General features: G+C 34.4%; 1 protein-coding gene across 1 annotated transcript; it reads right to left on the bottom strand.

The window, feature by feature from the left end:
* Window positions 1-328: 328 nt before the first annotated feature.
* On the bottom strand, window positions 329-21,360 carry LOC123532600 (uncharacterized). The gene is made up of 2 exons (XM_053518061.1): window positions 21,213-21,360; window positions 329-636 (listed from the first exon to the last, which is right to left on the bottom strand). Exons 1-2 carry the CDS (start codon window positions 21,358-21,360, stop codon window positions 329-331), a joined length of 456 nt encoding a protein of 151 aa, XP_053374036.1.
* Window positions 21,361-27,767: the final 6,407 nt, after the last annotated feature.

A 27,767-nucleotide genomic window follows, 5' to 3' on the forward strand; every position in this document is an offset into this window, starting at 1 on the left:
AATAAAATTAGAGAACAAAAATGCATTATTGAATCTCTGAAATGTTCTTGGATTAACTGTCTGGAACTTTTCTAAAACGGTTATTTTGCGCACACAGCACATGTAAGTTCCCGCCCGTTCACATAAGGTGGACATCGCAATGACCCACAGCGTGCCTCAACAAAATAAAACAGCTTTCCATTGGCATTAGATGGTCCTCCGCCGATAATCTCCGGCTCACCGTCTAAGCAAACAAATTCGGTTGCATAATGGGATTCATGTCCGCTGGTGAGATATCCGCTATATTCCAATGTCCAACCGTCATAACAGATGTTTCGACCTGGTAACATTATAACACTTGGCCGCTTTGTCCTACAGACACAGCATGGCACATCGTTTTCGACCAATCTGAATCTTCATAAACACCCCATACTGGTACCTCAGGTAAACATAAATAATTGCTTGCGGCACCTTGTTTGTTATAATGTCCACCACCTGCATATCCTTTGTACACCATTTCTGTCCCATTTCCAGGACATTGTGTTCTTCCCCAGCGGACGTATGTGTTTCCTGTCAAACCGAACGACTTTTTCGCGTCTATCTCTTTCAGCCCTTTTTCTACACGGTCTTCTATTGCTCGGGTATTAAGGCTCTCCTCTGTAAGATACAATGCAATTCTGAAGAAATTCTAGAGACACTAGACAAGATTTTGTTTTGACAATGCAACATAATAATAGTAATAAGCATGTTTCATACGTATATATTGGAGGTTGTTTTATGTATTTGGTCAAATACTTTTCTAACACAGACTTTCATTTCAATAAACTAATAAATCAAAAGATGAGACATTCATAGCAATGAAACAAGCCCGACATCAGATGTCTGTATGACTGTAAAGGGGATTCAGAAAGTTCTTTGTAGACTCATGTTATTTGTGGGGCCTCCGTGGCTGAGTGGTTAAGGTCGCTGACTTTGAATCACATGCCCCTCAACATGTGAGGAAGACATCCAGCACGCTTACGGAAGGTGCCCGCCCGATCAAATAATGCATGGAGGAGCACCTAGGGTATTCATCCACCATCAAAGCATATGACATATAATATTGTGTCGGTGCGACGTTAAACCCAACAAAACAAACAAAACATGTTATCTGTAGCACACTTATTACGTAGACATGACGAATTTCAAAAACGGCCATGACACGGATTTACGTAGAAAATTCAGGTTCTTCTAACCTTAAAGTAATAATGTATGTTGTCTTGATTATGGAGTAAATAGTATACATCATAAGATGGAATGGAATTTGAGGATTGTTGACATGTTTTAACTCAAACTTATAAATGACCCTGTGAAAACATTATGTTCAGCATATTTGTAAAAACTATTTAAACTTCAAAAATAAACATTCAATGATAATTTGGATAATGTGAAAATACATGTTCAATGCAAAGGAAGAAACAAAAGTAACCAATATTACGGCTTTGATTTAGTCATATCTGTCTAGAGTAATATTCACGCGATAGTTATCTGACGCAAACTAGAAACAGCGAAGCCATTATTTACATATTATTATCGTATTATAATAATAATTAAAAAATATGATTTTTTTAAACTTTGAATTTCACACGGAGGCGCTTTTAAAATCAAAGAGTACATTTTTACAAAATCGTCCGTTTAATTTACAAACTTTTCTGAAATTAGTAGTTGTATGCCTTTTGTTGAAGTCCTACTGTCTTGATTAATATAAAAGCAAGATATTGATTTAAACTGTTGATATAAAATAAACTTAATATGTTTCATGTAGATCTACTAATGTTAACATAGGAACTCCCAGTATAGCAAGCATTTTGGACATAGGAATGTAATACACTCATTGAGACTTTTAGAAAAGTTATATAACTAATGTATGCATTGTTGTGCAAAAGAGAAAGAAATTATGAGAAACCCATGTTTTGCAATTGGTGATCCGGCATCAAGTACAGAAATAATTCTTATATTATATTCAGTAACACATAAAATAAAATATGTGAGTAAATTTTGGTAATTGTGACGGGCTTTGAAGTCATAGTGCAGAAATGAAATACGAGCCTTGACCAAAATAGTCCACATGACCAAGTGATCTTTGTTTGAAAAGATAAAAATACTGGAAACAAATTTTAAAACAAAAAAGAAAAATTAAAAAAATATAGTTGCATAACTGAGCTCATTTTACTAAATTCTTGTTGTAGATAAATGTACAGACAGGGCATGTCATCAAAATTTTACTCGTGCGTGTTTTTAAAAATCTCTATATTTGATCCCTATCAGCAATATTCTAACTGCTATACTCGTTTTGAAACAATATTTAGAAATTCAGCATATAAAGTGAATTTTACCTTTTAATGTGTTTGTTAGTTTAATCACTTCCTCAGTCAATTCATTTATTTTGTTTTGTTCGATTTCCAATATTACCATTTTATGTAACATTTTATATTCGTAGTCGAATCTAGATGTACATAACGGTTCCTCCATGTGTTTGTCCATTGCAATTACACGTCGGTTAAACGATATGAATAAACATAGTACTGTCCACGGTATCATATTAAATGTAGCCGGCATGTTTTTCTTGTCTGTACGATCTAACTTTAACAGAGTAGATGCCGATCGTTAGAAATGCACTGAAATTAACAAGCTACAGCTAACGCCAACGCTTCATATTACTGTTGGCGGCCTCGTGTAAGATGATAAGTAGCTGGCAGGTTCTGAAATTCCCATCAACATTTCACACTTTAGAACAGTACAGAGTTTTTCCATGAACTATTAACAACTGCGGAGAAAGGGGGATTTGATGTGGGAATTTCGTGAAGAATGCCGTACATGTGAAAAGCATATATCAATTTTAAATGAATAGTTAGATACTAAGACAGTGGACCCGTAACGACACTCGACAAAAGCAGAATTATTGTCTCCAGCACGGTAAGTGTTATGCTGTATGACTTGGAATGATTAATTCAGTTTTTAAATCAACAGTTACACCCTTTCACCTTCACCTCATCATGAGGAAATTTAATCATCACTTAGATGAATCATAAACACTTAAAGTACATAACAGACTCTTTACTGTTATACAAACAATTAGAAAAGCACTTTAAGACTTTTTTGCGCATGGTTGTGACATATTATATATACCACATATTTATGGAACGTTGTATTTTTCTTTTAATTCTGGCAGATAAAAGTACATCCAGTTTTCCAAATCATATACTTGTTTCTTTTAATATTTAACGTCGATGGGTTAGTTACAGGAGAGATGCCTTGGAGCTGTTTATTTATAATTCACTGTTAGAACCTGTATGCTTACTGCACTCATACTGTCACGTGACTGGATATTACAAAAAGTTCGCATCTTTTCATGAAAACAACAACATCACAACAACAAAACATGCGGTATTTTTCAAAATGTCAACCTCATTGCATCTACCATTTTGGCAATGCAATAGAAGACAGTCAAAAGCATGAATTGCTGACCTCGACTTGGGGCAATGTTCATAAATATACATTCACTTCCAGATTAGTAGCTATCTAGGTAAGGCTAGATACCTGTGTATTATCATATATGTGACATCGACAGTGAGTTAACATTCAAATATTATGTTCTTAACCCAGTTGAAATATGTTTGTATTATAAAATTAAAGATTATATCCACCCTTGGACGGCATTGGCTGTTATTAATTATGCATATATATATGATTAATGTTTATTTAAGAATAGTTTTACAACACTACACGGAGTTTGCTATTTAGACTGTTGCGAATAAAAGCACTTACCACCGTGCATATTGTGTAAAAACGATGCAATACATGTATACAAACTGTTGTAAATACGCCCCAAACATCACCCGAAGTAACGTTTGGTTATATATATTAAAAAGAAAAACATGGATAAATATATCAACTGTGCACACTGCCAACAAGCACGCACACAAATACACACGCACGCACACATGCGAAGCAAACACACCAGGACACAACGAACAAATAAAGGAACATAGTTGGGCTCCGCCTACAAACGGTCAGTGGCAAAAACACCACTGGGGTGCTTAAACCGGTTTATGGCGCGCGTCCAACCTCACTCTTACCCCCACCATATTCCAATGTCACGGGACAGTGTAAATAATGTAACAAATATATTTAGTTTGTCGGCACAGTAAACGTTGTCGTAAATCGTCATGTAAGCTTCCGGTTGGGCATGCGCACATACAAATGTTAAGGTGTACTACCTCCGTGGCATATGAAATGCATTGATGTCATTTGTGACTTGTAAGTGTTTAAATGTTTAAAATGTCATTTTTAAAAAGATAGTGAGTCAAGCATCAGGTGTCAGCCATTTCAACACTAGATCTAGTCAACATGATATACACTGATTGAATGGCTTTAACGGTCAAAACTGGAAATTTCTGAAATGCATTTGAATGTCTCCCACCAAGATAAGAGGCCAGTACTGTTTTTCAAGGAAAGACGGTTTCGCGTGTATCGATGCTATACACCGGGCACGTTGAAGAACAGGCAATTTGGGGCTTTCTCCCACCCTGTCTATCTGGTCAGATCGCTCTGTGTCTGTTCTGGTAGAGGAGGACTTTGGTGCCCTGAGTGGTTGTCTTCCTTCGTATGTAAAGCACCTTTGAACGTGTATTTCATGAAAAAGGTGCTTTATAAGTAAGATCTAATATAATACATAATACCGGTAACTTTGACAACTACAAACAACCCTTTTGAAGAGCAATCATATCAGATCAAAGAAATGTACGTTCTTTCACATAACAACAATTTACACTTCGAGTTTGTTTTTTTGCATGTGACGCTGCTCAAAAAGCGGTCACATTGTACAAATGCTAGCTTGCAATTTATCGTTAATTTCAATGGTATTATGACTTCAAAATATGCATTCATATTTTGGCCAGTAATGAAGCCTAATTACATAAAGTATTGAAGTAGCAGAAAGTGTTTTAGCTGTTAATGATTTCTAAAGTGATTTTCAGAGTGCTTTGTTTACATTACAGGAAACACGACCTCAATTCATATATTACACAACAAATGTTACGTCGTATAAGTTCTTAGAGGACAGACCAATAACTTTGTATTGTATATTTGCCATACTTTTTTTGCCAGTTACGACGGGTCGGTGTTACGAAAAGATTTTTGCTCTCAAAACAACAACAACAACAACAAAAATAAAACACAGAAGCTTTCGAATCCCACGGATACTTTTTAATATTTTCTTCTGTGCGAGCAGTTGTAAATGCATTGGCAAGTTGAGATCCTGCGTTTGTAATATATAGACCCAAAGAGACTTTTTCTATATGAAAGTTGTTTCCTTTTTTGCGCTATTGGTCAACGGTATTCTGGTACATGTACTTCATAGATATGTCAGTCACATTTATGTTGAACATAAGCAAAATAACGGGCCTAAAAAAGCTAACTTTGTCATATAGTTTGAATGATTAAGCATATATGTTAGACTGGAAGTCAATTCTTTACGTCATTTATCCGGTTGACACAACAGGTCATTTGTATTCGAAATACAAGGTTTATAATATGCATAAAATGGACAAACGTTTTGGGGTATAGTCTTTGTGGTATAAAGTATACAGAAAACACTTAAATGTAAAAAGCGGTCAATTACTCCCATAATACATAATTAGTTACATACTAGGACAAAAAGGAACAGTTTTATATCCACATTCACTTTGAATAATATTCCTTTTCTACGTTGTTTCCTGGATATAGATCTATTTCTTTGGATTTCATGTAGGTATATCTTCATAAGGACTATGTGTAGGTTAAAAGCAACATTAAATGCTTCACTGATTTCGTGTTGTTCTTTTGGTAACATTTTATTTTGTAAGATAACTGGACATTGTTTAAACTCATTTTTAATGATCATAAGTAATACAAAATATACTTTTATACATACTGGAAAATTAAATTTCGAAATAAAGCAGCAGTTGAAAGGCTAAATGGTTTTCCATTGAATATGAAAACGCGATTGATAAAAACAAAACAATAGAAACTTTAATGTATCATTAAAATAGTTATCATTCGCTCTTTATTAATTACAGATTATATCTTAAATAAGGAACTGATCTGAATTCAGTCGTATTTCGTTTTACGGGTTGTTTTTGAAGTTAAAACATTTGCATTCTAATCCTGTAGGCCATACGGAAAACGAAAAACAAAATTACGCACCATGAAAAGGGACAAACGCAACATGAAATTAAACATCTGAATAAACATTAGTTTGTACTATAAGTATTTTTAGGCGATGAAGAACGATACACATTCCCTATATTTTGATGAGTGCGTAGCGCGAGAGAAAACAATATTTACGGAAACGAAAACATTTTATTTTTATTTCATGCTAATTGATGAAAAACAAGCAAAGGAATAAGCGCAAAAAAGTATATCTTTAGTATGTTTAGTGTGTTATTGTATGTTTTTTACTCAAAAAAAGAAAGAAAGTAAACACCGAATGAATTTTAACTATTTAACTCCAGTTGTACCAAAATAAACAACAGTAATTGACACATAAGCTTAGATTTAAACATAATATATATACTTGCATGTACTTTCTCATTAAAAGTTCCTTAAGAAATTGTCAGGTGTCAAGAAAACGACACAACCTAAATTTATATATGGTGTCTTTGTAGAAATTTAAAAAAAGTATATTCAGCATTATAATGTCATTAAATATTTGATAGAAATTCAACATGCAAATGTAATATATATATATAATAATATATATATATGGTTCATGTTGGGCTAAAAATAATTGTAAGAATTACCCGACTCGGATGAACTGGTGCTGCTCAGTAAGAAATTAGTTGTGTACATTAGATGTTTATGATGATTGGCCAAAAGAAAATGTTCGTAATGTCATGAATATTTTACTTAATGGCTTTGTTATACACGTACTGTACCATTACTTTGTTTGCTTTTTCTCCATGAAATTAAACCGAAATGTAAAACAAGGTAAAAGTTCGCAAAAATAATTTTCCGACCTGTAAACCTATATTTCATCTATGGAAATAGTTTTATGATCATGAAGGAATAATTATAATAGTATGGTCTGTATATTTGTCAATGTGCTTCTTAGAACTGTTTTATTTATATACTGTTCACCCAATACTATGCTTTGCTTGTCCTTATTGGCTTTTTAGTCTATTTGAATATAAATATATTAATATGAAACATATAATAAACACTTATGTAGTCTTCTCTTATCTTTGTTTTATGACTTTGGTTGTAGTTGTCGACATTTACGGGCCCAGCAGACTCTGTCAAAACATTCTGAGGACAAAAATATGCAATAAACGAATCTTTAGACAAATATGTCACACGTACATGCAGAGCGTTGAAAAACATAGCATCATCAACAGAAAGAAATAGAATAGAATAGAATAGAATTGAGCAGAATAGAATAGAATAATATCTTTCGGATCCATGCAACTCCGCCCCCAACCGCATCCCCATCCCCAATCCTAATATCTCTTTCGGACGCTTGACCACAACCTAACCAAATAACAGCAGCACAACAACAACAACAACAAAAATAAATAAACACCACCCTCCACAAACCACCCCCCACCAAAAAAAAAAACCATACGCACATTATATGGAGCATCCAATAAGGATATATCCTTAATTATGAAAAATGACTTCGTTTGAGTTGATAGCGTCAAGGACTGCAATATTAAATTGCACCCCTTTTGTTTACCATTCAGTTCAAAGACCGATCATTGTGATTTGTTGAACCGTGATTTTCAAACAAACGAATTCGTCACACGTGTAAACATTTCGTATGAATTCCTCACACATTACGTGAAAAATAAGTACGAATATGTCTCAAGTAGGTAATTTGAAATTTTCTAGCCCAGTTTTTTTAACCACCTCTTAGTTCCCACGAAATTTTCAAAAATATGTCATACATGTGTAAGGAATTCGTACGAGTTTTCACACATGTGACACATTCGTGTGTGAAAATTACGGTTCAACAGAGGGTCTGTGTGAAGTTAGCAGAATAGCAGTAAAGCAGAACAACTCAAGCAGGATATAGAATGGCAGAATAACTCCAGCAGAATGGCAGAACGGCAAATTTCAAGGGCATATTTGGGGGTAGAGGGGTCAATGTCAAACGTGATAAGCTTGGCAAGAGAGTGGACATCATGGAATTTATGTGTGTGTGTGGGGGGTGGGGGGGGGGCGGGGGGGGGGGGGGGGGGAATGTTTTTTGGGTGTTGGTGGGTGAGGAGATTAAAGTCAGCAGATAGCAGAAAGCCTCCAGCAGAATAGCAGAACGACAAATTTCCATTTTTTGGGGGTGGGATGGGGGTGGGGTTGAGGGAGTGTCCAGGTAAAAAAAATGAACATCGTGGCAAGTTGTTCTGCTATTGACCAGCAACCATTTTTATATTTTAAGAAAAAAAAATCAAAACAAGAAACAAACAAAACAAATCATGAAAGATAAAATGCCGTTGCCGAGATTCGAAGGGCAGATCATTTGATCTTCAGTCCAGTGTGCTTGGCTGTGCTACTGCTGAAATTCAAATTTTTATGTCAAATTATGTACATGTAACCTACTATGTATACGCCACAATGGTGTATTTTTCTGGAGCTGTCGGCATTCGCGTCGCATTTGGCTACTTCGGATAGGTTTCGGCGTTTATACCACAACCGTTCGTACGCCCGATGGCAAGGCTCCGCTCATTTTTTATCATTCCCGAAAGTAGCAAATATTTCTTTCGCAACCCTACCGCAAAGCATCGGGTTGTAAGTGGACGGCATTGTTAACAGTTTTGCCAAGCCATACTATAATCCCACTTTGCATTGCAAAGTAGTGCCCCAGACACCAACAACACCATCACTATTCTTATATAGTGGAAATCAACAAAGTTCAAATTGCACTGTGCTCTTAGCCTTTATGCTATGGACCTGGTTCTTGCACGCTAAATATTGTCATGATGTGGTCAATATTTGTGCCAAGTTATTTGCAAACCAATCCGTGAATCGTGAAGTAATTGACCGGACACGAAATGCGAAGGGCAGAATTATCAGTGTCAAAGTGTCAAAGGATTATCAAAATATTGAGCGCTGAAGAATAGGACCTTTTACCCTTAGCGCCTTGACCTTTAATCCAATGAATCATAATTATGCATGGATCAACTACTCAATATGTTCTGTCATCCTGAGAAAAATGAGGCTCTATCAAACATAGCAAAACCAATATCCCCATTATTTGTCTAAGTGACATACACTGTTGTGTGGAATGTGTTAAATGCTCGTATGAACAATATTTGTACATATGTTTTCAACTTTTTTGACTCTTGAAGAATATGTATCTTTTGACATGGGTGGGGAATACATGTACAGAACTAATTTATAACGAATGTGTGACATATTCGTACTTATTTGTCACGCAATGGGTGAGGAATTCAAACGAATTTTTCATACATGTGACGAATTCGTATGTGTGAAAATTACGGTTCAACCTATACCCCCTTCAAAGCAGAAACAGACACTTAACAAGTAAAAAAAAGTAGAATAACATGTGTAAAAATATTGTTTGTACAAAATATTCTCGCATTCCAAACAACAGTTTATGTCACACAAATCATTTGGGGCACAGGATGACAGAACATATTTAGCAGATAACCCACGATAATTTTGTGTCATTGAATCAAAGGTCAAGGTCACGGGTGTAAAATGTCGTATTCTTCAGCACTCAATATCTTGATAATCCTTTGACACTGATACTTCTGTCCGTCGCATTTTTTCTTGCCAAGACGATCACTTCTGACCTTGACCCCTCTCTCCCAAAATATGTTCTTCTATTCTGTTATTTTTCTGGAGTTGTTCCGCTATTCTGCTATTCTGCTACTTTCACACAGAATTTAGTTGAACCGTAATTTTTACACACGAAATTGTCACATGTATGAAAAATTCGTACGAGTTCTTCACACATGTATGACATATTTCAGAAAATTTCGTCGGTACTAAAAGATGGTTAAAAATGGGGCTGAAAAATTTCACAATACCTACTTGTAACGTTTTTGTACGTATTTGTCAAGCAATGTTTGAGGAATTCGAACGAATTCTTCACACATGTGACGAATTCGTCTGTGTGAAAATTACGGTTCAACAATGCTTTATAGAGGGTACGAGGTCATGCTTCTCCAGGAAACTTTGCATTGATTTGCATTTCTATTATTTGGTCAAATACTCTATTAGGAAAAAATGGCGAAGCAAATATGTTTGAAATTTTAAATAATGTTTTTCACGTGTCACCATTATGCATTCGTATTCTGACATCACGTTTTTGTGTATTTGACAAAGGCCGAAATTCCATGATGTTTGATCGTGCAATTACAAAAGACGATATGCAAAGATACGATAGTTATACACGATAGTTTGACGGCGAAGCGTGAACGGGCGGTGGCGTTGCGCAAATGTGCAGAAGGTGTAGCCATATTACTTTGACTGACAACCAGGACGAGACAAGGTGTCGCTTGAAAAACCCACACCATAAGCTGAACGGTCAAGGACACCTTTGGAAGTTATAGGTAAACTAATGGTGACGATATATCTTTCTTGTGCGGTCTTTAATGTCCTCCTTATCAATTGAAATACTTTGAAATCGATTGATACAAATGATCATCACGAGGACACGAGGAATCACAGGCAATACTCAGGTCCATAACTGAAAGGTTGAAGTCACATTTAGACTGTTAAATGCTTGTATGTTATATTGTGTATGCTGTGTCCTGATATGTCAATGATAGAGACAATACCAAGTGGAAAAAAGTGCTCTAAATGAATTCTTCACACACGAATTCCTCGCCAGTGAAGAATTCATGCGAATATTTCACAAAAATTGTACGAATATGTCACAAATTTGTGACTTTATGTTTCACATCTATACCCCTATAAAATCAAAAACGTCACATTTCCAACTTGCGATATTTTTGGCCTTATTTGTAACAAGTGTGTGATGAATTCTCACGAATTTCTTTACGTGTGAGAAATTCGTTTCTGTGAAATTTACGGCGTATATGCCAATGAAATGCTAAAGAAGCACATCTGTACTTGAACTTATATCTGGCTTTACGAAGTATAGGAATAGTTTGTTTATATAGCGTTCCCATTTTTTAACATTCCATGAAAACGAAAGTTTGTTTGCAAATCAAAATGTCAGCAAAACCTACAGAGAAGTTTACAGGATATATAAATATGTGTTTACCGTGAAAGTTTTAAAATGTATTCTTCAAACAGCAACGCGCAATATCTGGAACATTTTACATTGAGTCATGATATTCATGGAAATATATGTTTCTTTATTCTGACTATTATGCAAGGAAGTAAATAAGTATTGTGTAATACTAGTGGTACCCTTTGTGAAATTTTATTCCTTACAACTTCAACACGTTTGCTAATTTTTTTATATATATACTTTTTTTGTTATAAACCTCTGCGAAAGCACATATAAGAGCGTATAATTAATATACAGATATGTATCAATGTTCTGTAACTCTATTCCTTTAAGTAGGGAATGCTTTATAAAATGCAATAAAACTGTAAGCATTGATACAAAAATTGATGAAGGGAAAAACATTTTATTATCTTTAGTGAAATATATCTTTTATTAATCATAAGAACTATGATATCATTTTGTTTCATCTGTTTAGAGATTCAGAATACCTTTCCAAAATCGATGGGAAGTGAGCAGTTAGCAGGTACAGCAGTTAACTGATACAACTACTGGCAGTTAGAGAAGTTAATTGAAAGTACAACAGTCATCATGGATGATGGAATAAACAAGTAATCCTAATAGTGATCGTAGTCATTTAATTTAGTATGAAGAAAGAAGACTTCGGCAATGAATTTTCGATAATATCATGTAATTTCCTCCCCTGATATACTGTCATTAAAATGAAAGTAGGAAATGCCAATTTGTATAAAAGTATAAGATAGTGTCGTATTGTGGCCCGACACTATATTGTTTTTATATAAAACTCGTAAATGAATTTTACATGCACAAATATTCAATTGTTAATTTATCATAATATTTGAACAAAGGAGAGGTAAAAATAATATAAATTGTACGGCAAGGCAACCACCCGAATCGGCCCTGAATGGATATTCTCGATTTTTCTTGGCGACGTCCAGTCCCGAAAATCACGATTTAAAATTTCAAACTTATTTTGTGCTTCGCCATTTTTTTCCTGATAGACGATTAGACCAAATAATAGAAATGCAAATCAATTCAAAGTTTCCCAGGAGAAGCATGCACGGGGTCTAACCGGGTGGGCGTTGTAGAGAGGGTGGACGCCCACCACGTCGAGGTGGTGGCCATCCTGGGAAAATCCTTGATTCCTAGCAATGATGGACCGATGTGTTTGGCCAGGAATGCTTAAAAACGCCTTTTTTTGCCTCCAGCAGTTGATTGCATGGGTATAACCATAGAAGAACCCGGGTGCCTTCTGGTGGCCGTTGTAGAAGGGGGTCCGTGCGGCCACCCCGGGAAAACTCTTGTTTTCTCGTAAGCGGGCATCAAAGTCGGCCCTGAACTGATATTCTCGATTTTTCTGGCGACGTTCAGTCCCGTAACAGTAGAAGCACCCGGGGTCTCCCGGCGTAGAGGTAATGATGATTGGCATAAGGACAATCAGAATTAAACAGTAACACCACAGTAAATGTGAAATAAAATTTATATATATATGCAGAAATTATGTTGGTATACATGATGAAGCAGCTCTCTAAGGATTTGAACTAAGCAGCAAAATTAAATGAACAATAAGTTTTAATTATATATATCATTGATCAAACGGTCTGAAAATAGAAAATACTTTAAACGACTTTTTTTCTCATGAATTACTTAGTAAATCTTAAACAAACATTGTATGTAGCATATTTGTATAGAACTCTCTCAAATGTGTTTAAAATTTTTACTTGACATCTTTTAATGACCGCAAAAGCAGGAGATAAAACCTTTACACGACTTATTCTTTTGAACTGATAATATCTCTTCACATCTGTTACATCCTTGTATTGACATCTCTTATTATAATAAGCTTTTTTCAGATAGTTCTGCTTAACTTTTTCATAGGGCCGCCCAAACTGGCTAAAACACACACACAAAAAACAACAACAACAAAAAAAAAAAAAAAAAAAAAAAAAAAAAAAAAAAAAAAAAAAAAAAAAAAAGCAATAATAGAGCAGTGGCGTAGTAACACAAAATTAAACACGAGAACAAAAATGCACTGTTGAACCTCTCTGAAGTGTCTTTAGATTAACTATCTGAAACCTTTCTAAAACGGTTATTTTGAGCACACAGCACATGTAAGTTCCCGTTCGTTCACGTACGGGGGACATCGCAATGACCCACATCGTGCCTCAACAAAACAGAACAACTTTCCGTCGGCATTAGATGGTCCTCCGCCGATAATCTCCGGCTCACCGTCTAAACAAACAAATTCTGTTGCATGATGGTTATCATGTCCGCTGGTGAGATATCCGCTATATTCCAAAGTCCAACCGTCATAACAGATGTTTCTACCTGGTAACATTATAACACTTGGCCGCTTTGTCCTACAGACACATCATGGCGCATCTTGGTTGTGCATAGTCTTGCCAAAGAACTCATTCATATTTCTGCCATATAATTCGTACTCTGCTCCATAGACAGTTCCTGCGGTCTGCTCTGAATCGTCATAAACACCCCACACTGGTTCCTCTGGTAAACAAAAATAATTGCTTGCGGAACCTTTTTAATCATAATGTCCACCACCTGCATACCCCTTGTACACCATTTCCGTCCCATTTCCGGGACATTCTGTTCTTCCCCAGCGGACGTATGTGTTTCCTGTCCCACCAAACGACTTTTTCGCGTCTATCTCTTTCAGCCTTTTTTTCTATTTGGTCTACTATTGCTCGAGTTTGAAGGTTCTCTTCTGTAATATACAATACGGTTTTGAAGAAATTCTAGAGTCACTAGACACGATTTGTTTTTGAAAACGCAACAATATAATAGTAATTATTGGTTATTAGATTTGTATCGAGAAATATGCACGAGTTCTGCCGCGGAAATGTTGCGCGACTTTAGGAGCGCAATATTATTCCGCGAAAGAACGAGTGCATATTTCTCGATGCAAATCTAATAATCTTTTTATTACATACACATACTACACTTATAATTATTATGTAAATGATATAAATTTGTTCATTAGCCTGAGTAAAATTGAAATATCGTCGTTAAAGAACTTTTGAACGCGACGATATGCATGAAACTGACGTCACAAATGACGTCACGCACCCGATATGAAATTTGAACGTCATTATGGAGAAATATTGATGTTTCAGGTTCCACTGTAATTTAACGGAGTTTATAAATGAATATGTAATAATAAGAATATATTGCATGATGTTTTATGTATTTGATAAAACAATTTTCTAACACAGACTTTTCATTTCAATAAACTAGTAAATTAAAAGACGAAAAATTCTCCAGCAGTAAAACAAGTCCGACTTTAGATGTCTGTATGACTACAAAATGGATTCAGAAAGTTCTGGGTAGACTTATGCTATTTGTGGGGGTCTCCGTGTCTCAGTGGTTAAGGTCACTGACTTTGAATCACACGCCCCTCAGCGATTTGGGTTCGAGCCTCACTCGGGGCGTTGATTTCATGTGAGGAAGCCATCCAGCAGGCTTATGGAAGGTCGGTGGTTTTACCCAGGTGATGAAATAATGCACGGAGGGTCATCTTGGGTCTTCCTCCACCATCAAAGTTGGAAAGTCGCCATTATTTATGACCTATAATTGTGTCGGTGCGACGTTAAACCCAACAAAACAAACAAAACATGTTATCTGTAGTACACTTATTAGGTAGACATGATGAATACCAAACATGGCTGATGATACGGTTTTACGTCTAAAAATGACTCGTGACATGGTATTTCTTCTAAACTCTGCTAACAATAAGTCTTCAATATATAGTACATTAACTCTTAGAAAAAAAAACCCAGGTCATTCTTACCTTAATGTAAGACATATATAACTAAAGGTCTGAAACTGAATAGTTTCCATTCATTCTTATCACTAGCTCAAATTACATGGTAATTAGCTGCGTGATCCACCTCCCTGCATGTTGTCCCTAAGAGAGCAATAATGAGCTATGGAACTGTTAGAGCTAGCTGGTTAGTTTGGATTGGAGTTTTATGTTTAAAGAAGATTTTAATTTTTGGCTTTTGTCATTGGATATAATACTATATGAAGAGTTTGGCAAGTTAAGTCATAAACTATTATAATTTAGTTCACATTCTCGACATAATTAATTAAGATCAAGGCCCTTACAGCCTTTCTTTAGGTAAATTTTTTATTCCTTCACCTGTAACATTACAGGAAACAAGAGCACCGCCTACGGGTGCCATCGCTCGCCGCAAGTGCTGGTCAGTATGTGTAATAAAAGATTTATAGTTCAGAATTTCTAAGTAAATAAAGGCCATATTTCTGACAAAATGCAGGTTAGAGTTATGGTATTTGGCCTACACAGTCAACTTATGAAGATAAACAAGTTTTGCGAAGTTTCAAAGCTATAACTCTTATAGTTTTTGAAAAAAGGTGGACCTAAACAACAATTTTAACCAAGAAACTCAAATTTTCTAAGTACAAAAAGGGCCATTATTTTAACAAAATGCAAATCAGAGTTACGGTTCTTGGCCTTCACAGTCAACTAATAATGATAAACAAGTGTGCAAAGTTTCAAAGCTGTAGCTTATATAGTTTTTGAGAAAAGGTGGACCTAAACAAAAAATTTAACCAACGCCGACGCCGACGATCAAATGACGACAATACCTCGTAGATTTTTTTTCAAAAATCAGACGAGTTAATAAAACTGACCAAAAGCCGGAAAGCCAAAGTAGGAATATGGTATGAATAAAAGAAATTTGTAGAATTAATTTCCTGATCAAATAAAAGTTATCTTGGTACGATTTCTTTCAATGACATTTCTTTTTTATATGCTTTCAATTTAGTTATTTTCATTGTACTAAGTTTTAAACTTGTGTTGCACAAATAAAAAGTGGGCAATATATACTGGCAGTACAAAGACAAATGAAATAGTAAATGTAATATTTTGGCCAAAATTAGCATAAAGACATGACAATGTAAATCTATATTTACGCTTTAGTTCCCCATGGATTTTCATTGAATTGTAACACACATAAGAGCAGTCACTTTTTAACAAAATGAAATATGGTGAAAAATCCAAGAAAAAAAAGTTGCTAAGTGATTTGTTGGAACTTAATGGCCGTTTGATTGTTGTACACTAAGTCTAAATAGAGATTAATGTCTGTGCTGTATCAGCTAAAGCGCTATAGGTCATATTTCAATGAAACTTAAAAGAGTGATTCTAATAGCTATTCAATGACCCTTTGATTTTTATACATAGTCTACATAGCCTCATTGATACATTTTACGTTTTTTTATAAAAAAAATACGCCTTAACAAGATTCAGTGGGAAACATGCGTCTTTTTCCATCTAGTTTATCATTCTATTTTTCAGAGTGATGAAAAAAAATAATTAAGTTTTAATCATTAAATTTGATAGTTCCATATCTCTAAATCATGAAAATTGTAAAATTAACTTCTGTCCTGATTGCATAATTAATCTTTTGAGGAAATGTAGCCCTATGTGGTTCTGGGACGATTTGTGTATGAAAAGAATTGGAACCACTGCCTTACCCTTGCATGATCGTAAGAGGCGACTAATAGGGTCTTAACACTTGGTTTTGCAGTAACTCTGTGACTCCAGCAGGTATGCAAATTTTGATTCCATACCTCATGTTTTTATTTCGATGTAAATGAGATGTGGAACCAAAATTTGTAGTCCTGTTTGTCGCCATATTACCTATACTGTGTTGGTGCGCCGTAAAACACAAATAAATAAATAAATAAATATGAGGAACTGTAGATTTTCATTTTGTTATAAGGACATTTATTTTCCAGGTATGCTCCTTATGTTCATATAAAGAGTACAGACCATAGATGTATTATTGAATTTTAAAATGAGATTTTGCATCATGTTAATGTTTCATTGATAATGAATAATTTTGATCAGTATGTGGTGATATTTAACCATATAGCATTCTTGTAATACATATTTGAAACAGAAGCATAACATATTAATAAAGCCGTTCTAACTTTGTTAATTTTGATTTATACACCGAACAATATTTATCATGCAACTACTAATCAATGTGCCCGATATCACTTGCCTGATTTTGTTTGAATTGATATCAAAATCCTCTCATATTGACGGACCAGTTTTTACATAAGTTTCCTTCCAGATTGAATTATATTACATAGTACAGTTTTAATGTTGCACGACTTTTTTCTAAAAGTAGAAGAAAAAGTGTTTGTGTTTATTATAATTCTTTGAACAGTGTAAATTTAGTGATTATACTTAAAAGTTTCTCTGACTGAGTCATAACTGAAAGTGAAATTTTCAGCGCTTGGGACGTGTAGTTGCCTGAGTCGTGGAATAAAAGCATATTCTGATTTATTCAAGAGTCTGATGTTTTATTTTTTCGCAGGTAGAAAAATCTAAGAGTTTATTTTATTTTTAATTTCTAATAAGAGTACAAAAATGTATCAGAAAGTCAATAAACATTGTCTAAGTTGAATTTAATATGGCTGTCGTATTGTTTCGGAGCGGATGAATTTTCAAATCCGTAAAATATTGATTAATTTATTTTGTTTCAGAAGTCATTTTTTACATAATAAGAGATGAGGATATAAGCTGTTCTAGGCAAGTTATATTTTTCATGATAAATATAATAACAGACAACTGTCTTGATATCAATGTTATCAGGCTCAGAAAATATTGGTGGAAGGGGTACTGTGAACCTCACCCCTCCAGCCCATGTCAACATCGACCTGATAACATTGATAGTAAAAGACAGTAGCCAGTTATTCTCTATTTATGATTTCGAAATGAAGACAAATAAAATCAACAAATATCTATTTTGTCCACATAAAGTAAAATCAACATGTGCTACAGCTCATTTCACAGGAACTTCGGAATTTATCGGAAATTTTCGTAAAATCAAATCACGTAGAGGCTTATCATCTAATCGGCTCGACCAGTGAAATACTGGTTCTTAATTGTACATGACTGTCTTGTAATGGAGAGTGCTTCAGCAGCAGACGAGCGTCCCTTTATTGAATTAAAAGGCGCTTATTCTATTGGGAAACTGCCACAGACTTTCAGAAAATTCAATATTTCTACTATTATTACTTATTTCCTCTTTACGCATTCCGATTTTCGCTCAATCAGGGAAGTTTCTTTCGAGCACTACACGAACGGATATGTCCGAGTAAGTATACATGTATACTGGTATCGTAGCGTATGTCGGTCAAGTTCCAAGACAAAGAAAAGTTAGTTGTGAAGTTTTTCCTGCTGGACCTTTGTCCTTTTTTCACATTACCACTCTCTGGTTAAACGTACTGAGTGATAGTATAAATAATGAAGTAGTTTCAGTTTACGTTTTTACAATAAAGTCCATACTTTAAAAAGTAAATACGCGCCGTTGTTTATGATTTATGTTGCTATTTAAAGCGTATTTTGTACATGTATCCTCCAGCATTTGATTGGTCAGACGATTAGATGTTCGGATTATGATCGCCAATTTCCGTGGATTCTCGTTAAAAACCGTAGTGAAATGGGCATACACTTATTTGTGGAATGGAATGAGATACTTATTCCATTCCATTCCATTCCAGTATCTCATTCCATTCCATTCCATTCAAATACTGATTTGTTTACATCTTTAGGTCATATGTTATTGCCATTTGTAACAGATTGCCAAACCAAAGTTCAACTTCAGGTAGACTGAATTGGTTCATTGAACTGTTAGACAATCTCCAAGGATATGACTTGCAGAAATTTTTCTCACAGTTATGTTATTGTTGTATTTGAAATTATTCAGTTGGCTATGTTATTGTTATTTTGCCACGAATAACAAGGTCATTAGATTCCTTTTGGGTCTGATTTTATTTGATCAAGGAGAAAGAGGGCGTGGGTGGGATAGGGAGTGATATCAGAATGGATTATTTGTTTTGCTTTGAAACATTGAAACATAGGGCCAGATTATTTATTCTGATATTCATTTGGAGCTCTGGTCCCTCATGCGGGGGACCTGGGATCCCGAATCCGGGTCCGAGCATTTCCCATGGATTTTAGTCAGGGAGTTTCTTCTATGGCTATCACCCCTACCTCTGTCCCAATAAGGGAAATTGTTACTTCGTATGGGGAACTGTGTACCAAGTACTGGTAAACTGCGGTAGCTTGCCCAGAAACGGTATGTCACTAAACTAATCACCTTGATATGACTGAAAAAAGTTGTATCAAGGCATTAAACTCCAAAACACAAACCACAACACACTCATTTGGACCCAATTCGTGGCATGAAAAACGGCATGACAAGATTGGATCCCACAGCTTCAGACTACTTGTCAAGACAGTGCATCATACTCGAAATACCCTGGTTTGCCCTTGATATGTATTATTCAGATAATACTTGTATAGGATTTAAGAACTAATTACATCTAAAGGCCTATACCAGCTATGAGACTGCAGAATGTTTATTTGATAGGTACCTTTGGCTTAAACGTTGGCAAAAGTAAGTTTAAATTGGCTTTTATGTCTTTCAAGGGAAATGCTTGCTTTTGGGACAGGTCAGGCAAATCACGGAGCTTGAAATTCTTGGAATTCCTGACTAAATGTGCACGTGTGGAGCCTTTTTGTAATGGGATGCAACATGCATGATTCCAATTAAATATTCTGGGGCATTACCAGCATTTTTCACATATGTTATAATTCCATTCCGTTCCATTGCAAAATGAATGGAAGTTTGGAATGGAATGGAATGGAATGAGATACTGGAATGGAATGGAATGGAATAAGTATCTCATTCCATTCCACAAATAAGTGTATGCCAGTGAAATGGGCTATTTTGACTGATTATTTGTACTCCAGAATTCTGCCACAGTGATAAGCTGTTCCTTGACCTCCACAAGCTTTGATTTTATCTTATCTGTCTAGAGCAATACTCACGCGCACACTACAAACAATAAAGTCATTATTTTTATTATACCTCACATAAATTTCCAATGCAAATTTCCCATTAGTTTAACTTGAATAATATATCATATTCCCCAGTGATTTTATATCATTCTCGTGCGGAAAATCGTTATTTTCAATTTCCATAAATATTATTATCCTTAATTTTATCTGGAGCAATGTTATAAATTTCTATCTTCTTCCCAGATTCTATCTTCATAATTTGGTTAGTAATTACTTTTTAATGTTAAATAAATCATTTAATTCATTATGGAGATTTTCCAGTAAATATTTGACCCTTATATATTTTTGGTATAATAAAACAAATATTGCATTCCTGAAACGGTGATATGAAAAATGTTCGCCCTTCGAAATATGAATTAGTCCTCGGCTGGCGCCTCGGTCGATATCAATATATCACGCGGTGAACATTTTTCATATCACCCTCTCAGGAATGCAATATTTATAGCATATCGCATTGTCATATTAATTTTTTAAAAAAGATTTATGATTTTTCAAAAATATAAAAAAATCCTTAAATATTTGACAATTTTTGAATTTTGAATTTCTCGTACATTTTTAACAAACTTTTCAGTTTAGTTCACAAACTTTTCGGAAATTGGAATCTTTTATGCCTTTTGTTGAAATCCTACTGTCCTACTTAATACAAAAGCAAGATGTCAATTTAAACTGTCGATATAAAACTGGTGATCCGACAGCAAGTACAGAGATAAAACTTTCTTCTATCATGTTCAGTTACACGTAAAATATATGAGTAAATCTTGGGAATTGTGACGGGTAAGGTAGGTATTGCTTTGAATACACGGTACAGAAATGAAATACGAGCATTGACCAAAATAGTACACATAACCAAGTGATCTTTGTTGGAAAAGATAAAAAAAAAAAACAACTGCAAACAAAATTGAAAACATGTCGCGAAACTCGAAAAAATCATAACTAATCTCATTTAACTAAATTTTTGTTGTAGACAAGTGTATTGGCAGGCGTGTCACCAAAATTTTACTGGTGCGTGATTTTAAAAATCCCTACATTTGATCCATATCTGTATAAAGTGACTTTTACCGTTCAGTGTGTTTGGCAGCTTGTTCATTTCTGCCATTAATTCTTTTATTTTATTTTGTTCTATTTCCAGCATCACCATTTTGTGTAACATTTTATATTCGTAGTCGAATCTAGATGTACATACTGGTTCCTCCATTTCTTTGTCCATTGTAATTACAGATCGGTTAAATGATATGAATAAATATAATACTATCCACGGTATCATATTAAATGTAGCCGCCATGTTTTCCTATTTGTACGATCTAACTTTAATACAGTAGATTTCGATCGCTAGAAATGCACTAAAGTTAACAAGCTACAGCCAACGCCAACGCTTCAAATTACTGTTTGCTAGAAATTTATATACGGCTTGGTGAAAGACGATAAATACCGCTCTGGCAGGCTCTGAAATTCCCATCAACATTTCACATTTTAGAACAGTACAGGGTTTTTCCATTAACTAATTTGAAAGTATGAAAAGAAATGCGGAGAGAGGAGGCTTTGCTGTCTTGGAAATTTCATGAAAAATACTGTACATGTGAAAAGTATTCAACGCAACTTCATGGCAGCAGATTTGTGTCTATGTTCGATTTTTATATTATGCTCAATAATCGGGCACATATGCGTTTAGTTGTTATAAATTATATTTCTGTCCGATTATCGCATTCAAATAATTATTTTCATTTGACGTTGTTCGATGAAAAAAAAACAAAATGTATTTGATTATCGCACAGACTTTGTTTTTAACTATACCTATATGTCCAATAATCGAAGATATATTTGATACATTACTGTACTTATGCGTTCAATAATCGAAGACATATGGCAGTATGTATTAAATAAGTCTTCGATTATTGAACACATATTTAAATATGTCTTCGATTATCGAACACTTGTAGCGGTATGTATTTAATACGTCTTCGATTATCGAGCACATATAGTAGCATGCATTAAGTAAGTCTTAGATTATTGGACACACATTTAGAAGTTTGAACCAAATATGTATTCGATTATTGAACGCATATATACAGTAATATATCAAAAATGTCTTCGATTATTGAAAAAAAAAAAAAAGTAATAATGTTGGAAGTTAATAATTTAATAATTATCTATGAACAAACGCTACACGTGTTGTTGTTGATTTTTCTTATTTGTTCGATTATTGAACGCATATATACAGTAATATATCAAATATGTATTCGATTATTGAACGCATATATACAGTAATATATCAAATATGTCTCAGATTATTGGACATATAAATAGTTAAAAACAGTCTGTTCGATAATCAAATACATTTTGTTTTTATCATCGGAAAATTCAGAATTTTCATTAATTATATAATATATAGTTATTATTTATATATATTGTAAGTATGTTGCGGTATTACCTAGAAGATATTTATTGGCATGCAGTATGTTTTGTTAAAAATGTCCCTAGGCGAGGGACGTTGTTAACTCTGCTACAATTTCTTGTTGCATTAGCAAGGCACTTTAATAGGTGTAAAAGTTTAAATGAAGACTTCAAATAACAAGTAACAAAAAAACAAACAAAAAAAAAAAAAAAAAAAGGTTGTCAGTGTAAATAAGCAAGCACTATAAAAGTGGTAGAAACTTGAACCGAATAGACCCCGTCTGAAAAGTGAACGTTCCCTAATAAACCCCAAATAGACACAGTCTAAAAGGGGAATTTCCCCAAAAAGATTCAGTCTGAAAAGGAACAATTCCCTAAATAGAGTTAGTCTTTGCTTCTTTGCATATTTTACAAGCTTTAACGTAGTTCTGCACATTTGAAAACCGGAAGTGATGGCGTAACGTCATTTATCCGGAAAACGTAGAATAATGCCTGGATTCGGCGTACGGATACGAAAATCAGTTTATGAATTAAGGGCAACCTGTGAATAAATGTATTAAATGGCACTGTTACTGTCTTTCTAAAGATAAAATATGATATTAAAACATCTTACACGTTAAATAATTCAAAATACATTTGTAATGTCTTAAAATTAGCTTGAAATAGGCGGTTCACTATAATCGTAGCCAAATATCTCAAAAAAAAAGCACACGGACCTATACATTTTATTTCACCATATTATAGCCCATATGTTTATTTATGACTGTGAGAAGTTTCATTAAAATCTACATTGTAGAAATATTTCTGTTCGCGAAAATGTTTTGAAAATTGCGTTTTTCCTATAGACTCCCATTTACTGTCGCAAACGAGTTCACTTTTATGGGGGTTAGGTGGTCTACGAATGTGCACATCGCAAACTATATATCAAAATGTTTGTGACAGTCTTAAATTTCCAAAACCAGTTGATGCCAGAATCCAAATGGTGGGCAAAGTGCCCAAATTCAAGATGGCCGCCAATATGGCGGCCGAAAATTAAAAATCAAACTATACAAACTGACTTGACAATATATTTCAATTTTATAGGCATGTTCATAATTCTATACTAGTTTCTGTTGTAGAATAGATTAAAACATAGTATATTTTATCTTCAAGTAAATAGAAATATATTCTTATAAAATATGGAGGATACTGCATGCAAAACGATAGGAAAAAAAAATGTTTTAGATACATTGCTTTAATAATTCTATCACTTTTAATTGCTTGATTATATTTTACAAATTTTGTGCTTTATTATGTTCAGAAATTTCATAAACTATATCATCAGTATTTTACATGACAGCTTTTAATTATTTTGGTATCTATTAATCCAACAATCAAGGGCTAAGTAAACAGCTAAGTGGGTGGGGTAAATCTACGTACACTTACATAAGATTATAGTGTAATACTTTAAAATTCATGTTAAGTAAACGTGTAGTTTTTAAATGTCCAAACTGTTTCTTTTGGACAGAACAAACACGAGAAAAAGAATTATGACATGATTAAAATTTGGTATATACCGACATTAGTAACACTATGTTAAAAATGGGAGTGGTTACTCTGCAAATGATGAAAATGTATTATTTTCACATTATGACAAGGTTGGATGTTTAAGAAAACATATGTTTCTTAACTCTTTCTATAAAATGATTAAAACAGACTGAAATGTTAATTCGAAAATTAAAACTAATTTTGTAGCAATCACATAAGATGTTGCATATTTTTACACAATGTCCTGTCTTTGTCTGTATTTTGCCAGCGCAAATGTTACATCAGTCCTCATTTCCTATGATTGTAAAATGTATTTGATAAAATATGTGGAAATTTCATAAGACACTGCCTGAAAACATTTAAATGGGGCGATGCTGAAAATCATTTGATGGAGGATTTGTACAAAATGCATGCCAAGATCACACTTTGTCGATATTGCATTAGTCATTTTAAGTAACGAACATTTCTGCATATTCAAATATATCAACAATGAGAAAAGTTGATTCTTTTAAAGAAGTAACATACACCTGAATGAATGTGAACTGTAACAACCAGACATAATATCAGTTCAGTCGTCAGTACAATTACCATGGTCTATGCTCCTGTATTGCCATCGCAAAAGCTCTGGAGCAGCTATTGGCTGTACCATCAATTTATGTTTTAAGTATTAATTCTCCCCATTGTAATCATAACCGAAGTCTCTTGCTCGTGGACCTGCTTTCCGCCATACCATTAACTGATAGCAACATCGTAGCAAGTGCTGGTAAAAACTGTTCTCTGGTCATAAATGACTTGGAATCTAATCATGAAGAAGCCCAAAAACCTCCCACTATTCAAGGAATATCTTTGCCATACCCTAGAAGTTGGGTTACAAAGCTGGTGCCCCAAGCATTTAAATAACAGCCATACAGTCAATAAAATGCAGTCGGTACTTTCAAGAGACGTAACATGGTTAACGTGTAGAGTTTCCAATTTTGCTATGAAATCGAACTCTTTCTTTCCTGTTCCAGATGAGTATTGAAACCTGTACCAGGCATTATACTTGTCGTCCAAATTCTATGCGATTGCTTCCAAAACAAATAAGTCTATGTAAAACAAGGGACCATCCGGGCTTGTCCTATATTGACCACAGGGTCACAATTTGAACAATCTTGGTAGAGAACGCCAAGAGTATGTATGCCAAGTACCAAATATCTAAGATCTACGACTTATGTCTTTAAAAAAGATTTTAAAGGTTTTTCCATATATAAGCCACAGTAAAAACAGTTGACTCCGGAGTGCAGTCAATTTTGACCCCAGAGCCATGATCTGAAAAAACTTCATGGTAGACAATACCAAACACCAAATGGCTTTATGGTTTTGGAAAAGAAGATCTTTTCCTATATCAACTGAAAAACAAGGGATCCCCTGGACGTTGCATATATTGACCCCAGGGTCATGATTTGAACAATCTTGGTAGAGAACCACAAGAGCATGCCACATACTAACAAATATCTTTGCTCTAGTTCGTATTGTTTAAGACAATATTTTTAAAGGTTTACTCTATAAAAGTCTTTTTATACCATGTGCTCCTGGGGTGGGGCCAGTTTTAACCCCAAGTGTATAACTTGAACAATCTTAGTAAAGAACAGTTAGGATTACTACACGATGCTAAATAACTTATATCAAAGCCCAAGGCCATGTGATTTTGTACCAAAAGATTTTCAAAGTTTTCCCTAAACAAGTCTATATAAGCTATGTGACACCCAGGGCGGGGCAATATTTGACCTAGGAGATAATATGAACAATATTGTTAGAAGACCACTAGATGATGCTTCATACAAAATATCAAAGCCCAAAGCCCTGTGATTTTGAAGATTTACATAGTTTCTCTATATAAGTCTGTATGAGCCATGTGACCCCCAGGGACATATTTGACCTTAGTGCCTTAGTGATATAATTGAACAATCTTGGTAGAGGCCCACTAGATGGTACTACATACCAAATATAAAAGTCTTATACCATGTGGTTGTGGAAATACGATTTTCAAAGTTTTTCCTCTATATAAGTCTATATAAACCATGTGACCCCAAGGACGTGGTCATATTTGATCCTATGGATATAATTTGAACAATCTTGGTAGAGAACCAGTAAATAATGCTACATACCAAATATCAAAGCCCTAGGTCATGTGATTTTGTACCAAAAGAATTTTCGAAGTTTTCTCTAAACAAGTCTATATTAATGATGTGACACCCAGGGCAGGGCCGTATTTGACCCCCTGGAGATGATTTGAACAATATTGTTAGAAGACCACTAAATGATGCTTCATACAAAATATCAAAGCACAAGGCCCTGTGGTTTTGTACACGAAGATTTACATAGTTTTCTCTATATAGTCTATATAAACCATGTGATCCCAAGGGATGGATCATATTTGACCCTATGGATATAATTTGAACAATCTTGGTAGAGCACCACTAGATGACGCATCATATAAATATCAAAGCCCAGTGCTCTTTGTTTTTTGGACAAGAATTTTTTTTAGGTTTTCCCCATATACGTCTTTATTAACCATTTGGCTCCAGGGCGGGGCCATATTTGACCCTAGGGGGGATAATTTGAACAGTATTGGTAGAAGACTACTAGATAATGCTACATACTAGATATCAAAGCCCTAGCTAAGACCTGTTGTTTTGGATGAGAAGATTTTTAAAGTTTTTCCTTTCGGTTGCCTTGGCAACAATACTTCTGTATAGAATTCAATTAGTTAAACAATTTTGAAGAATACTATCCAAGGAACATCACTATGAAGTTTCATCAAAATTGACTCGGTGGTTGAGGAGGAGATGTTGTTTATAGGAAAGATGAACGGACAGATGCCGGCCAATGAGCGATCACAATAGCTGAACCTGAGCACTGTGCGCTCAGATGAGCTAATATGATAACATGCTACTGTTAATAATAACTATTCATTAGATCTGTATATAAGTTTTTACATTTACAGCCTATATCTGGTATGCATGCTATTTCATGTATTTTATAAATGTCAAAAAATATTCCATTTGTTTCTGTAAATCACAATGAATTTGAATAATCAACTGATGTACGACTTGTATAACGTCAAGAAGAATCAACAAGCTGAACCATATTTTTCAAAGTTGTTGCCAGTATATAATATTAGTCAGTTCATAATTATTGTGGCAGCCATCTTAGGGGACATTTTTTAAAATAAACTTGATAGTTTTACATTTTCGTCTAAATACATATTTCGTATTTTACACATTGTGTCGATAACGATGATATATAATAGGATGTATACATTACAAAAGATATTTCATATTGACTTACCCCACCCACTAAAATATATATGTTATCAATAATTTAGATGTACCCTTTAACAAAATAATAATGCTATTACAATTCATTATCACTTGATCAACTCGGGATTGCATAGTGTAAGGTACATAACAGTAAATGGAAGCACACAAACAAAGTATATTGACCGTAAGTTTAGGAAAATTATATTTATCACATTCTACTCAATAAAAAATTAGTACAAAATGTGTCAAGAAGTTTTATTTCATATCGATTTATGCATATAAATTTGTAGATTTATAAGTTTAAAAATGTTATAATAATTCCAATTGAATTTAGAACATTTAAGTGCTTTTATTTTTCAATTTTATATATTGGATGTCATTTTCATGTATCAGC

The sequence above is a fragment of the Mercenaria mercenaria genome, chromosome 11, assembly GCF_021730395.1.
Source record: "Mercenaria mercenaria strain notata chromosome 11, MADL_Memer_1, whole genome shotgun sequence".
Taxonomy (NCBI): Eukaryota; Metazoa; Mollusca; class Bivalvia; order Venerida; family Veneridae; genus Mercenaria; species Mercenaria mercenaria.